At 39.2% G+C, this 17,101-nt stretch overlaps 1 protein-coding gene across 1 annotated transcript in view; it reads right to left on the bottom strand.

Annotated features, from left to right (window-relative positions):
* Window positions 1-1,332: 1,332 nt before the first annotated feature.
* adgb (androglobin) overlaps window positions 1,333-17,101 on the bottom strand; it is a 344,259-nt gene continuing 328,490 nt past the window's right edge. Inside the window, exons 32-35 of the mRNA XM_060831153.1 lie at window positions 14,223-14,370; window positions 11,381-11,474; window positions 3,212-3,395; window positions 1,333-1,518 (exon numbers count right to left, since the gene is read on the bottom strand). Coding sequence (XP_060687136.1) covers window positions 1,333-1,518; window positions 3,212-3,395; window positions 11,381-11,474; window positions 14,223-14,370 — 612 coding nt within the window. The remainder of the gene's footprint in view (window positions 1,519-3,211; window positions 3,396-11,380; window positions 11,475-14,222; window positions 14,371-17,101) is intronic.

Genomic DNA, 17,101 nt, shown 5'->3' with positions numbered 1-17,101 from the left:
ATTAGCTGAGGAGCTCCTACAGTGAACAGACAGAAATGATGGGCTGTATGGCCACCTTCTGTGCTTTAACCATTCTGTAATTCTAATTATGGGATGAACAACATCAATCAGATGCTTAGGCTTCCAGACTAAGTTGCCAGCTGGAGGGGCTTCTCAAGAACTCCAGCAACCACCAATCTAGAGATGTATTTCCTGAATCCATCAACCCAATATTTCTTTCATTTTTCCTCAGTCATCATAGTAGGCACCATGGCTGCCTCCAGCATGTGAAGATATCTCTGAAATTGGGGCAGGATTTTCTCACACCCAGGCAGCTGAGGGCTGGTATGGCCACTCTTGGTTTTGGTGCTAATCTTTTGATGCCTCTGGAATGTGTGGTAATTTTCACGAAGGACGGTCACGAAGCCAGCAACTCTGTCACCTCCAATTAACTGTTAAGCTTGTTGATGAGGTTATTCAGTGGACAGAGAGAACCGGGGCAATTTTCAAAGCAGCAAATGACAAGAACAACAGCACTGTGGTGAGCCATAATGCTGCGATATTAGACTACTGATAGTAAAGTTTCGTTTAAAATGAGGTGCTCAAAATTGCTTTTGCTGAAGCAGAGAGGGTCACTGGTGGTCTTTTGCTCTCCTGTCTGTTCCAATTTGCTGTTAATTCCAATTTAATTTAATTTAATTTAATTAAATCCAATTAAATTCCAATGTTAAACTCTGCAATGGCTAGAATCTGTCTTGCAGCATTGCATGCTAGAACAAGTACCTGGTCCCCAGACAGCAGCCAGCACTGTTAATCAGGTGCCAAGCTTGCTTGTGACAAATGCTGGCAGGCCATTCGGCCCACATGGCTATGCTGATGTTTATGCTCTCTACAAATCTTTTCCTCTTTTAACCAATCACACAATCAGCAAATCCTTCTGATTCTTTACTACCTCACATTTATTTAGCTTCCCCTTAAACATACCTCTGCTACAAGAGAAAAATATTTAATAAGTGTGATTCAGATTTGAAAAAAAAGCTCAAGAAATGCCAAAGTAAAGGGCCTACATGAATCACGACTGCAGATCCAAAACAAAAAAAAATGGAAACAGAGTAGGCCAACCAGAAATGGAAAAGAAATAAATTGTATTTTTGAGGTTTTATTTTAAAGATCGACCTATTCAGAACTTGATCAAAAGAAATTAGTTAACATTTTAGTTAAAAATAAAGAATGAAACTTTGGAAATAAATTTGGAGATATGGTTAAAAACACTAAATGACTGGAGGACATTGCAATAAAATGTGATTAAAAATACAATCTAAAACATTGGAAATGATATGTCATGTTACAGTTTTACTTTCGCTTTCCTGAGCTCTTAGGTATTTTGCTCATGGAACTCCCGGGCTTTTTCTCTGGCTCTGCTCGGAGAGCTGCTTCCATTGCTGCAATTTCTCTTTGCTTTGATTCTTCCTCGATTAGTTTATTTCTGTACGACTCTCTGAGTTGGTAGATGTTGTTTCGAGCTTCATCCAAGGCTTCCTGCAGTAAATGGAAACAAGGGATTGTATCAGTATTCATGCTTGCACAAACAACATCAAACTGAATGTTGATATCAAGGACAGCTGTGGAAAATGCAGGAAGATATCAATAAACATGGGAAATAAATGTGCAATTGCCAAATTAATTTTAATAAACAGAACAACCTCGGTTATCTGAACATCAATTATCCGAATTTTGGATTATCCAAACAAGATCTCAAGCTCCCGTAAAGGCTTCCTTTGTTTATGATCAGGTCAGTTAGCGAACAATTGGTTATCCGAACAAAATACTCCCCGCCTATCTCATTCAGATAATCGAGGTTGTTCTGTAGTTAAAATGTGATGGATTACATTTTGGTGGAAAAAAAGAAAAGCCATATGTTCTGTGAAAACTAATTGGCTGCGATAGAATGGCAGAGGGATGTGGGGTTTCAGATATACAAGTCACTCAAAGCAAATTGTGGCTTAATAGGATTAATAACTATAACGGTAGCATCAAGATTATGTTAGTAGAAACTCAGAAACCTAAACTAATACTCGGGAGATCAATGTTCAATTCCCACTGTGATAACTGGAGGATGTAAATTACATAAATCTGGAATAAAGAGCCAAGTACTAGTAATTGTGATTGTAGAATTAACAGATTAGGGTAAAATCCCAAATGACTCACTATCCATAGTCTCGTTGTTTACCTATCCCCTTTCACATCTCTTCTCTCTGGGCTTCATCTCCACCTAGCTGTTCACCACTCACCTTGCCCTAACCTTGGCTTCAGTACAAATACCAACTTTTTCCAGCTGCTAACCGCTCTGATGAAGTGTAACCGGAATCAAAACATTAACTTTGCTTTCTTCTCACAGATGTTGCCAGGCCTGCTGAGTTTCTCCAGCAATTTCTGTTTCAGATCTCCAACATCTGCAGTTCTTTATTCTATTTCAGAAAACATAGTGACACTAGACTACTTTAGAGTATGGATTTAGTTATAGTCCCAAGATTGGAAGTGTTGGGATAAAATCCTGAAAAAGGCTCGAAGCTGCGTCTTCTTAAATTCAGGTGTATAAAAGTTCCAGGAATAAGCTATCAGATGTTCCAGCCTAGAAGTTAAAGTCACAGCTACCTTACTGAAGTATTAGGGAAAAGAATTCTCGTGTATTACTTGTAAAGAAGTAGCTTTTCAGTACCTGTGCAAAAACATCTTTTTTTGACATTGTAAGGAGTGCTTTGGGATTAATAAAATTACACTTTAACAGTGTGTTTAAAGCTTTTAAAATTTATATCATATTGTTTTTTTTCTAACTTCATTTCTTTTGCTTTATAAACTTGTTTAATTGTTAAGACAAAATCTACAACATGGTGTCCTTCTGTCTCATTGAGAGACCCCTCATTCAAACCAAAACAAAATGTGATCTATCAAGCCATATTTCAGTCAGGGATCTGACATGCCATCAGCTGGGATAACACTGGAACTGGTGATGTGAGATGTTGTGGGACAATCTGGAAGGGCAGATACAGCTTCACTGAAAACGTGGTTCCGTTAACAGTGCAGCCCTTCCTTAGTACTACATTGCTGATGCTTAATTTTGTGTGTAAACGAAGTCTGAAATTTCTTTGGAGCATATACTGCAGGAAAGTGGCATTTTCTAGTTTGTAATGGAAGCTTCGCAAGGAGTATTTCTGGCAACAAATGACCTTACCTGCAAAGCCTCACACATTTGCAGTTGCTGTGTCTTCAGCTGACGGCGAGCCTGCCCTTCTTTCTCTCGCTGTTCGAGGATCATCTCTCGCCTTTGGCGGAACTTGCGAATTTCTTCTGCCTTACTCTTCACCTGTTCTTCAAAAGTGTGTTCATCCAGGAGAACTGGAACAGGTCGTGTAGTCCTGTTGAGATATAAACAGGTCAAACCAGCATCTTTCTGAGTAATGATTACCTTAGGTATTATTTATGGGCTGAAAATGTGCTTGTTAGACACACTGAAGATCAACTGGAGATCCTGATGAAGAGCTTATGCTCAAAATGTGGACTCTCCTGCTCCTCGGATGCTGCCTGACCGGCTGTGCTTTTCTAGCACCACACTTTTTGACTCTGATCTCCAGCAGATGCAGTCCTCAATTTCTCCCTGGAGATCAATTTATCTGCATAGTGTCATTGCCAATTGTGGCCATATTGTCTGCCTCTGGAGAATGGGTGCAAGACTGTGTTGCTAACCAAACAAGATTCTGCAAGTAGAAATCAGGCCAGTCTGGACTGAAAGTTGAGGTTCTCCTCGGATACCATAAATGTAAAGGATCACCTGATTCAGGTATCTCTCATCTGAATTTGTACCTCAGTATGGAAATAATTCATAGCTGCCTGTACTAACATTTACATTGAAGGTGCTGTCTAGAACATATAAACTCTTATCACCAATGAAGAATACACATTTGCTCAGAGGTTTAACCATCATTTTTATTCAACTCCTTGGGATTGGAATTTCGCTTCAGGGTCTGAGAAAGAGCCATTCATGATGTAGTGGCCTCTGTACTTTGTTGCTTCTTTGTGACACTCCACTTGTGGCCTTGAAGGAGATGAAGACAGTCTGTGCGTTTATCTTCTGACCATCCATGGGAAGGACAGAGACAGTGATCCTGTGAAGCCTCTCCTTGCCAATGGCAAACAAGATTTCAGAGCTCTCTTCTCAGGATCACCTATCACTAGATCTGTTAAATAAAACTGCATAAATAGCTTGAAAATTGTAATTTAATAAAGGTACCATTGGCAACACAACCCACATATCAAAGCAGGTGTTTGACTTAGATTTCTCTTTGGAGGTGTTTGCTTTGTTTTAGAAGTAGCATGCAGTGTGTGATTATTTCTTGTATTGGTTTTGTTTTTCTCTCCTTTTGTTTTTCCCTGTTCATTTCTGTTTCTCTTTATTTTTCACTGCTGCCACACCTTTACTGGTCTTAGCCCCTTCAGGAATTTTAGACGAAGCACCATAGCTGTGTAATTTAATATTGCAGGCTTGCAGTTGCAAGTTTCAGCCATTAGACAATGTTCATTCCAAATAAGAAATAATGACATCACACGAGCATCCTTCTACTTTTGAATTGAATTGGAAAGGAAAAATGGCAGAACCATCTGATCTTTGCTCACAGCTATGCTTTTTTGCTACAGAACACTGCTCTTAACTGTTTATTTTAAGCTGCACTTTCATTTAGAAAGGCTTGCATCGATGCTGGGAAGGCTATTCATTTGCCTTATTAAAAAAATACAAATAAAACACTTAGACCGAGAAGGACAAAGACAACAGACAGATATGATGTGAGGTGCCAGTGTTAGACTGGCACGGACAAAGTTAAAAATGATATGACACCAGGTTACTGTCCAAGAGACTTTTTTGGAAGTATAAGCTTTTGGACTGCTGTTTGTTTGACAGGTAGCTAATGGGGCAAAATACAGCAGCGCCTCAACATACGAACGACCTTGTTCAAGAACAAATCAGTTTACGAACAGGATTGAACATAAAATTTTGCTTCAACATACATACGAAATTCAAGGTACAAATGAAGGGACAAATGCAAAAAGCCCATGTGCGACCATGTGGTTTCATTGTTCTGCTTCGCTACGTGCTTCTCGAACGCAAAAGCTCTCGGGCCCCACGTGATCTCATTCAGTTCGTCTTTGGCGTGTGCGCTGTGAACAGCCATCCAAGCATCCTTACGCTATCCGAACAATGGGGAAAATTGATTCAGTTCGCGAACTTTTCGCTTTGCGAACCGGGTACTGGAACGGATTAAGTTCGTAAGTTGAGGCACTACTGTACATAGGACACAGAATTTATAAGTAAAAGATCAACGTGTCATACAACTGATGTGATGTATTAAACACACCGAGATGGGTGTTAAGTCTGTAATCATTTAGCATGGGGATGCAGGTTTCAATTAATTCATATGTAAATGCCAGTATTTCTTTCAAGTCACAGTCCCGAGGTAACTTAAGGTTTTATCAGTATATAAAAAAAGTGACATCTCAGTTCAGGCAATGCATTAAACGTGTGAGTTTAGAGTCTGTCTGTATCCCAACTTGGAGTCAGACTGGTTTTATTTTCAAAGTAGGAATTTATAAAATGTCATATTGACTGCCTACAGATTGTGTGCTTTTTGAATAAACACGCACACACACTCACACACACACAAATATAAGTCTACGGCATGAATGTGCATTTGCAGATTTGTATTTGCAGATTCATTTTGTTCAGAAACCTTAACTTATCTTGGAGCTGTGACTTGAAAGAAATTCTGGGATTGCCTGCTTCATCAGCTACCTGGCGAAGGAGCAGCACTCTGAAAAGCTTGTACTTTCAAATAAACATGTTGGACTACAACCTGGTGTTGTGTCATTTTTAACAGATAGATAGGAACACAACCTTTCAATTTCTCTTCCAAGCCACTCACTATCCTGGCTTGGAAATATATCACTGTTCCTTTTCTATTGCTGGTTTAAAATATTGGAATTCCCACCGTCACAACACTGTGGTTGACTTAAGCACATGGCCTGCAGTGGTTCACAAAACTACTCACCACTACTTTCTCAAGGGCAACTAGGGACAGGAAATAAATGCTAGCCAGCCAACAGCATCCAAATTTGAAAGAACTTAGATTTTCTCTGTCTTCTGGCTTGGCAATAACCTAGGTACAGATCTGTACTCACAGCAGCTGGTTATATTGATCAAATAGTGTCATAGGACTATACAGCATGGAAACGGACCATTTGGTCCAACTCATCCATGCTGACCAGATATCCGAAATAAATCTAGTGTCATTTGCCAGCAAGTGGCCCATATGCCTCTAAACTCTTCCTATTCACATACCCATCCGGCGTCTTTTATATGTTATACTTATACCAGCCTCCACTACTTCCTCTGGCAGCTAATTCCGTACACGCACCACCCTCTGCATAAAACATTGCCCCTTGGGTCCCTTTTAAATCTTTCCCCTCTTACCTTAAACCTATGCCCTCTAGTTTTGGACTCCGCTACTCCAGGAAAAAAAGATTTTGTCTATTCACCCACTCCATCCTTCTCATGATTTTATAAATTAAGGTCCCCCCTCAGCCTCCTATGCTCCAGGGAAAACAGCCCCAGCCTATCTCTACAGTTCAAATCCTCCAACCCTGGCAACATCGTTATAAATATTTTTTGAACCCTTTATGTTTTACAATATCCTTCCTATCGCAAAATGCTGTCGATTGTCCAAATACTTCCATGTCTAGGGCCTTTGTCTGGTTGACCTTCAATTCAGTTTTCATATATCTGTCACCCAGTTTATAGACAGTCACCACTATAAACCAGGTCTGTATTTTACCTCCAGCAGGGTATCTTTACCCAATCCCTTGTAACATAAGTAATCAGGATGTGGGTAACAACATTTTGAAATATCCAACTGATTATAGTTCACTAATATATAGAAATATTGCATTCACAGCACATCCATTTCTAGGTTAATATTAATTTAATTGGTTATAAATATTAGTTATAAAAGCTTCCATCATGCTTCAAGTGAATAGACAAAGGGGAAACAATGGATGTGATATATTTGGATATTCATAAGGAGTTTGGGAAGGTACTGCACATTATGTTACTTTAATAATGTAAGAGCCCAATGTGTTGGAGCCAGTATATTAGCATGGACGAGAACTGACTAATGAATAAAAGACAGAGAGTTTGGATAAGGGGTCACTTTAAGGATGGCAATTGTAACTAATGGAGTGCCACACAGATCAGTGCTGGAGCCACAATCATTTGTAATAGAGTCATAGAGTAATAGAGATGTACAGCATGGAAACAGACCCTTCGGTCCAACCTGTCCATGCTGACCAGATATCCCAACTCAATCTAGTCCCACCTGCCAGCACCTGGCCCATATTCCTCCAAACCCTTCCTATTCATATACCCATCCAAATGCCTCTTAAATGTTGCAATTGTACCAGCCTCTACCACTTCCTCTGGTAGCTCATTCCATACCCATACAACCCTCTGCGTGAAAAAGTTGCCCTTAGGTCTCTTTTATATCTTTCCCCTCTCAGCTTAAACCTATGCCCTCTAGTTCTGGACTCCCTGATCCCAGGGAAAAGACTTTGTCTATTTATCCTATCCATGCCCCTCATAATTTCGTAAACCTCTATAAGGTCACCTCTCAGCCTCCGACGCTCCAGGGAAAACAGCCCCAGCCTGTTCAGCCTCTCTCTCTAGTTCAGATCCTCCAACCCTGGCAACATGCTTGTAAATTTTTTCTGAACCCTTTCAAGTTTCACAACATCTTTCTAATAGGAAGGAGACCAGAATTGCATGCAATACTCCAACAGTGGCCTAACCAATGTCCTGTACAGCCGCAACATGACCTCTCAATTCCTGTACTCAATACTTTGACTAATAAAGGAAAGCATACCAAACGCTTTCTTCACTATCCTATCTACCTGTGATTCCACTTTCAAGCTATGAACCTGCATTCCAAGGTCTCTTTGTTCAGTAACACTCCCTAGGACCTTACCATTAAGTGTATAAGTCCTGCTAAGATATGCTTTCCCAAAATGCAGCACCGCGCATTTATCTGAATTAAACTCCATCTGCCACTTCTCAGCCCATTAGCCCATCTGGTTCAGATCCTGTTGTAATCTGAGGTAACCCTCTTCGCTGTCCACTACATCTCCAATTTTGGTGTCATCTGCAAATTTACTAACTTTAAGTTTACTAACTTTACTAACTTTACTAACTCCTCTTATGCTCGCATCGAAATCATTTATGTAAATGACAAAAAGTACAGGGCCCAGCACCGTTCCTTGTGGCACTCCACTGGTCACAGACCTCCAGTCTGAAAAACAACCCTCCACCACCGCCCTCTGTCTTCTACCTTTGAGCCAGTTCTGTATTCAAATGGCTAGTTCTCCCTGTATTCCATGAGATCTAACCTTGCTAATCAGTCTCCCATGGGAAACCTTATCGAATGCCTTACTGAAGTCCATATAGATCACATCTACTGCTCTGCCCTCATCAATCTTCTTTGTTACTTCTTCAAAAAACTCAACCAAGTTTGTACAAACTTATAATGTTTATAAATGACTTGGATGAGGGAAGTGAATATGCTACAGCCAAGTTTGCAGATGACACAAAACAGGTGGGGAAATAAGTGGTGAGGATGATACAAAGTGGGACATAAGCAGGTTAAATAGTGGGAAAAGAAACTTGGCAGATGGAATACACTGGAAACAATGAAGTTATGCACTTTGGCAAGAAGAACAGAGAAACTGAATATTACTTAAAGGGGAAAGTCTGAAGAAATCTACAGAAGAGGGTTTCATTTAAACATACAAGATCCTCAGGGGAGTTGTAAAAGGTGCATGTGAAAAGGCCTTTCATTTTTGTGGGAGAGTTGGGGACCAGAGGACATTATCACAGAATAAGGGATTGCACATTTAAGGCAGGGATTAGGAGGAATTTCTTTTCTCTGACAGAATAGTAAATCTGTGATTTTTTTTTCCCTGGAGAAGACTGTTGGGTCTGGGCCATTAAGTATATTAAAGGCTGAGATAGATGTTAAAGCAATAAAGATACCTGGGGATATGGGGAAAAGCAGGGAAGTGGAGTTAGGAATTATCAGATCAGCCACAATCTCATTGAATGGCTGAGCACACTTGTTGAGCTCTGTGGCCTACTTTTGTTCATACATCTTACTGCCTTAAGTGACCCAAGTTAAGATGGTGTCTAAACCATTTATATCTTCAGGGGACATGTCATGATCCAGTGCATGTATATAAGCATGTTGATTGTAAGACATAATACAACATTGTCCTGTAAATCAAAGGCACAGACACAGGAAAGTCCAACAGCAATGCATTTTGCAAAATTGTAAACAAGCATTTGAGAAAATGCCCTTTGCATTTTGTATGGGATTTATTGACTGGAATGAGCCATATGAATGGGTATGGTCTTTGGTGGTGATACCCCTTTCCATTTCTGTTAAGGATAAAATTGGGACCCAGAAGCACCAAACAGTGTGGTATCTGGAAAAGTCCGAAACTTGGTCTCAGCAGGAAGCAAGAACTGAGAACAAAAAAGTCCTATCCATTCTGTATGGGAGATGGAGAAGAATAAAAAAAAAATTGGCATTACCAGGGAATTTATCACAACATTAGAAAGAAAGAATGTCACTGAAAACAATCTGAGTCTGGCTTGAACTGAGAACCAATGAATGCCCTGCAATAATATTGAGCATCTATTATTGTGAAAGAAAGAAATTTCACTTTCACTCACTCCTTAGTTGGGAATTGATATCCTCACGTGCTTGCAGGCACATAATTTCTAAATGGGGAAGGAATTCAGAAGTATGAAGAGACTTGGGAGTTCTAGTCCAGGATTCTCTCACGGTAAACTTGCAGGTTAAGTCAGTAGTTGGGAAAACAAATGCAATGATAGCATTTATTTTGAGAGGACTTGAATATAAAAGCAGGGATCTACTTCTGTGGCTCTATAAGGCTTTGGTTAGACCACATTTGGAGTATTGTGCACAGTTTTGGGCCCCATATCTCAGGAAGGATGTACTGACTTTGGAGTGTGTTCAGAGGAGGTTCACAAGAATGGACCCAGGATTGAAAAGCTTAACATATGAAGAATGTTTGAGGACTCTGGATTTATACTGGACGGAGTTTAGAAGGATGAGGAGGGATCTAATTGAAACCTACAGTATACTCAATGGCTTGAACACGGGTGGATGTTGGGAAGATGTTTCCATTGGCAGGAGAGACGGGGACCTGAGGGCACAGCCTTGGAATAAAAGGAAGTCCTTTTAAAATGGAGATAAGGAGAAATGTCTTCAGCCAGAGAGTGGTGAACCTATGAGATTCATTGCCACAGAAGGCTGTGGAGGCCAGGTCATTGAGTATATTTAAGATTCAGATAAGTAGGTTCTTGATTATCAAGGGGATCAAGGGTTACAGGGAGAAAGCAGGAAAATGGGGTTGAGAAACTTATCAATTGTGATTGAAAGGTGGCGCAGACTCGATTAGCTGAATGGCCTAATTTCTGTTCCTATGTCTTATGGTCTGATAGGTTTTATCCCACAATGACAGAAAAAAAATGGTGTATTTCGCTTTACTTCAACTTTGGCAAAATCGTAACCTTTACCCTTCAGTCAGATTAGCTGGGTGTGGCCCAAGTCTTTGTCATGGGAGTAATGTGACATGTGCATGACTATGTCCCCTGGATTTGCAATGAGAATCTATGTTCTCAGCACTAGGTTGAGGGTGATTCCCCTCAGTGCACTTTCCCTGGTGAAAGAAACACTTAGATTTTTCGGTGTATGTCATTCACCAGTACAGGTGCACAATCTTTAATCCGAAATGCTCAGAACCAGTTGGTTTTTCGGAATTCAGAATTTTTCGAATTTCAGAATAAGTGACTCACTCAATAAAACGGGCCTTGATAGAGAATTGAGGCCTGCCAGTCCTGGGCCACGCCACCACACGTCGCAGCTGAGTGACACGCATCGAGTGGGTGTTGACTTGGATTAACTGTTTGCATGCCAAACAACCTTCTTAATGAGAAAGAAAATTTCACAAAAAAAAAATTCAGACTTCGGAGCTTTTCGGATTCTGGACAAAGGATTGTCTACCTGTACTAGGGGAGGTAAAAGGAAATCAGTTGCATTGAACATTGTGTAAAACTGGACTGAAAGTTCATTAACCTCTCTTTTGCTACTGTCCAAGATCAACTGTATTGGTCCACCAACGAAGTAATATTTTGGTATAGTATAATTACAGGACATTGGGTATTTTTGCTGACATCTAGAGTCACCTCAAATTGACTGGCTACACATCCTCACATAAATACCTGACATAACGTGTCCACTTCTCTACAACGGAGCGATCTTGTAAAGGTTTGTCAACATCTGTGGATTGACTTTCTTCTAAAACATGAGACTGATCTAAATAGAGAACAAGACCAAATTTAACAATTTACTTTTGAAAACTGAAACTCCCTTTTGAGCCATGAAGATGCAAATAATATCTGAAATAGTCTCTACATTATTTTAGTTGATATATATCCAGCAACTATGATCAGAAAAGACAGGTTAATGTTTTGATGTTAATGTTCACTTTAAACAAATATGCTGAACATTGCAAATGAACATTCCTCCAGTCGTATCTGGATTGTAGCAACTTTATTCATGAATCATAAAACATCTGCTTTATTCCAGCTGAATTTACCACAATTAATAAAATTATGTACATATCTAACAAAATATTGCAGGATTCATCCTCCAGACAGGAGCAACATGCCATAAAAATGTGAAAAAGTAGAACTCACAGAAATATTTGCTGCATTAACGTTACAAACAGAATGCAGAACAAAAATTGTAATGTGACATTCTGTAATTGCAACATCAAGTCTTTCAAATCAGTCACTCTTACAAAAACCATTAGCTCTGTGGCAATCAATTACTGTAAGGGAACTTAGCCTTTTAAATAGCATGATCTGTGCCAAAATTTAGTCATGATACTTTATGATGCCAGATTCATGCAGAAACTTGTTATACTTTGGCCAATGGAGTGGAACTGAGAGGATTTTTAAAAGGCGATGCCATTGTGAATAGTTTTGGTTCAGGTACTGATGCTCGTAGAGGAACGCACATACCCAAGAACTAATCATGTTTAAAGCCATGCAGATTAGGTGGATTGGGCATGCTAAGTTGCCCATAGTGTCTAGGCATGTGCAGGTCAGGTGGATCAGCCATGGGGAATGCAGGGTTACAAGGATATGGTAGGAGGGTGGGTCTGAGTGAGATATTATTTGGGAGGTTGGTGTGGACTCGATGGGCTGAATGGCCTGCTTCCACACTGTGAGGATTCCATGATATTATGATGCTTTCTATTTTTAGTGGAAATTATTTTTATTGTTCCTTTATGGCTTTATTTGCTGTAAACCAGGATTTGGACTCACACAGATCCCATGCCCTTGCCCGACCCAAATCTCCTCTCCCTTCAATGTTTCATCAATGCTAGAGGAGTTCAATTAACATGTCACAATGAGTAATGGAAGCTGAAACGTGTTTCACAGAAAACTGCTGCACATGTGGGTTTTTTGATAACATTGAGGTGTTTTCTTATTTTATTTCATTAGGTCACTGAACCCTGAGATGTATTTTATAATGGCCTTTTACCTACATTGTTGTTCTTTACAAACCACATTAATGTGGAACTTTTTTAAAATCTGTTTTCATGCGACTGAGTAGTTTCTAGCTTTGGGCTGGTACAAAAAATAAAAAGATGACTGAAATGTTGGCATTTATACTAAGGTGATGGAATGTAAATGAGTGGATTTACAATTATCTAAAGCAGTGGTTGGACCTCATTTAGAGTACAGATCATTCTGCTATGATGGGAATTTTGTCAACATGAATTTGTTATAACATGATTGATGAATTGTGGACACTGTTTCTGAAGTGCAAAGTTTTAAAGCACGTATTGGTTATAACGTGATTCTGGCCCTATTAGTTTAGATGATGCTATTACACGATTTTCTTTTAACACAGGATTGCATGAAAATTGAACTATTGCATTAGAGCAGAACTGACTGTATTGCATTCAGTTTTAGGTGGGGTAGCTTTGGAAAGATATATTAGCCTTGGTAGGGGTACATCAAAGGTTCACCAAAATGGAATAAAGAGTTAAGTTACAAGAACAGATACGTGGATTGCTTTCTTAGGTATCAATATTTTGATGGTAAAAGGTAGTTAAATGAGTCAAGGAATTGATAGATTTCTTCTGGTAAAGGAATATAGAATTGAAAATAATAAAATTTGAACTAGAGTCATGTAAAGTATGTGACTTACATATATTTTAATATTGTTTATTTTAGAGGTGAGAATTGAGTTAATTGCATTTGTGTTTTGATCTGTATATCTGAAGCATTAATTTGTAAGCATTTCTGCAGCCATTTAATTTCTTTTAAAAATAGTCAGGCAGAGATAGTAATTGTCAGGCTTATTAGAATTTGTTTATGTTGCGTAAGTATTAATGACAAAAAAGGTAAATAGTTGTGCATTAAGTTCAATGAAGAGGCTACCAGATTCTCAGGAAGTGAAGCATTTGTTAAATCAAGCCCTGTGTGTGATCAAGAAGGGAATTCTCACAGGAGTGTGAGCACCATAAAGGAACATTTTTGGGAATTATATTTTACAATGCATTTTGAAATATTTAAACTTGAGTTATATGTAAATAGTTTGGTCAATATTATTTTATGTAAAAAACTTATGTTTTATTGTTAAAACTTACTGGCAGCATTGTGTCCTTCTATTTCAGTGAATGAGTGCCTTGCTAAAACCAAAATATGATCTATCAAACCAGATTTCAGTCTGGTATCTGATTTGTTCAATAATAAAGTCAGGCAAGATAAAAATGTAGGCTATTGAGGGGTGATATCAGGAAGTACTTAGCATAGAAACTGTAGTGGAAATGTGGCAACATCTCCTCCAAAGGCTACTCAGATTTATTCAACTGAAAGATTAAAAACAAATTATAGAACTCTATTAGATTAGGGTATGAAGACTCACAAAACCAAGGAGGCAAATGGAAGTAAGGTACAGATTAGCTATAATTTAAATTAATGCAAGAGGAATCTTGAGAGGCTCAATGAGTTACTCTTGTTCCTAATCACGTGATCTAAGTAGTACCTGCAGATTGCATCTCCTGTGTTGCTGCATCATTGGTATCGTTTTCAGAAGGAACCTCACTGATATTTTCGCCTTCTTTCCCAGCAGTACTGAGCAATGTATTATCTATTGTTTTGTAATTCATGATATGCAGTCGGAGTTGTAAGGCCTGGGTGACAATGGGAATAAAAACATTTTGGTACAGACTATCTGAAACTGCAGTTCCATCCATTCATTTTGGAGGAGTATGTACAAATGAAGACACAGGTATTAAATGTACACTTAAAAGGAAAAAACAGTGGGGTTTGTAGAAAATCTGAGGAACACGATTAACTAGATATCTCTTTCAAAGAGAATGGTCTCCTTCTGTCCTATAAGACTCCTGGTGTGGGGGCGTTCAGTTAACTCAGTTGGCTGGATGGTTGGTTTGTGATCCTGAGTAACACCAACAAATTGGGTTCAATTCCTACACTGGCTGAGGTTACCATGAAGGACTCTCCTTCTCAACTTCTCCCCTCACCTGAAGTGTGGTGACCCTCAGGTTAAACCACCAGCAGTCATCTCTCCCTAATGAGGGAGCAGCCCTCTGAGAGGACGGCAACTTCCCCTTTGCTTTCACTTCTGGTGGAATTTTGTCAGCTTCTGAGTGAAGTTGGCCATGGCGACAGGTTTAGGAAAACAGGTCATGAAGGTTCTTTATCAAATTTGGGACCAAAAAGTTGCATTTCCAACCAAGTCTTGGATGTTAAGATGAGATTCTTGGCAGTGAGCAGCAAGAGATCTATTAACATAGATTATCATTTATTATCAATCTCATCAGGACTTAATCTCAACCTGTTAATATGCAGTCTTCTATTCTTCTGCTGTCCGGATAGGAACTGGATTTTGAGCATTCCAGACATGAAAGTCAGAACAGGTAACTGGTACCTCCAGCTTGATATTGAGCCTCCAGGCCTCCATCTATGCTACCCGGCATCAACATCCCAGACTAAACTCCATGGGCAGCAGTCACCTGCATCTCACATCCATGTATTGACATCTGACTCATACCAGCCTCTCTGCTGCACCATGGTACATTTCCGATCTACTTACATTTGTGCTGTACTTTGGAATACACTGGAATCTTTCATTGTAATGTTGCTGCAAGAATACTTTGTACTGGAACAGGGAGTATCTCAGGATTGCTTTCTCATTCTTAGCGTGCACTCACTTTGCACCTATATAGAGGCTTGCAACATATGGGGTGGCATGGTGGCTAAGTGGTTAGCACTGTCTGTGTGGAGTTCGCACATTCTCCCCGTGTCCACGTGGGTTTTCTCTGAGTGCTCTGGTTTCCTCCCACCATCCAAAGATGTGCAGGTCAGGTGAATTAGCCATGCTAAATTGCCCATCGTGTTAGATGCATTACTCAAGGGTAGGTATAGGGTAGGGGAATGGGGCTGGATAGGTTACTCTTCAGATGGTCGGTGTGGACTTGTTGGGCCAAAGGGCCTGTTGCCATGCTGTAGGTAATCCAATCTAATCTCATCTTTGCCTAGCCGTTTTGCATTTCACCCCGCTCAGGTGGTGTTAAATGCTCAGAGTATTGCTGTTCAAGGAAGACAGAAAGCCAAGCAGCTTCTGTCGACTGTCAGCAGTCAAAGGGTTGGACAGTTTGCTGTAGGCACCTTCCTATCTAAATGTCACACCAACCGTATGTAGCAGCAGATTATATGGCAACCTCACTGCACTGCAACAACCAAATAGCATGTCTCAAATTTGAAGTGTCTTCATGGCAGATATTTGAAAAACTACTTGATGACCATCTGTGCAACAGCTCTGGATAGAGAATGTGGACAATTAGCAACATTAGTTTCTGTCAGTATGGACAACCATACAGACCTATAGATAGAATACTGATTATGAAGTAGACAGAGCTAACTTCCTTTTAGTTAGAATATTAGTCATTCATTATACAAGGTTTTTTAAAGAAATTTTACTTAAAAACCAAAAAAAATAAAAAAAACTAACTCTAAAGTAAAGGTTACAGATCTGTACTGAAGTTGTTTTTCTCTTTAAAAATAGGGGATGCTGTCCAATCAAAAATAAAGTAGTTAAATAGTCCTGAAAGCATAACCCCAAAGCTCTCCTCAAAGAAAACAAGACATAAAAACACTAAAAAAAACTTTATTTTACATTAAGAAAGCTTATCTAAGCCCATGCCTCAATTGGTATTGCAATTTCTTTTCTCCAAATCAACACAAAAATAATTTTAAAATGTCCACATAATATCAACAATCCTTATTTGTCATAAATGGCAAACAGAAACCTGCAAATCCAATCCTGCCATTCATAAAACAAATGTTAAAGGAATCAAGGCTCGAAAAGAGGCAACACTAGCATAAAGTGAAGGGAAACAGATGCAATAAAGGGGAAAAAATGGAAGTGAATCAAAGCCCTTAAAATATATTAATACAGAAGCACTACATTCTACTTCTATAAAAAAAGATTAAGATCTGTAAGGCAAAATGGAAGGCAAATGCATACAATGGACTGGACATCAATTGGTATCTTAACTGAATTCTATTTTACATATCAAACAGTACACAATCCTGGTAAATAGCCATTGGCAAAAATGGGCTTCACAGAAATAAAGTATTAGTTTTTCTGTGGATGATCAGAAAGATCTAGAGAAAATCCTGAAAATTCTCAAAGATCATCTCAAGGTAAGAATTAACTTCAAGATTATAAGACTCCAATTCATTCCATATAGCCAGTAATTCTAAGATTCTATTGACCGGTTTTTTTTTTGGAAAGGATATGAGAGTGACTTTTCCAAAGAATTGTCAGAGAGATTCATTGAGTTGGTAATCTGCACCACACTAGGTAAATCCTTTGGGGAGGATCTTCTGGTCAAGGAA

This window comes from Hemiscyllium ocellatum, chromosome 10 (genome assembly GCF_020745735.1).
Source record: "Hemiscyllium ocellatum isolate sHemOce1 chromosome 10, sHemOce1.pat.X.cur, whole genome shotgun sequence".
NCBI classification, from domain to species: domain Eukaryota; kingdom Metazoa; phylum Chordata; class Chondrichthyes; order Orectolobiformes; family Hemiscylliidae; genus Hemiscyllium; species Hemiscyllium ocellatum.
This window is presented reverse-complemented; position numbering and strand designations above follow the sequence as displayed.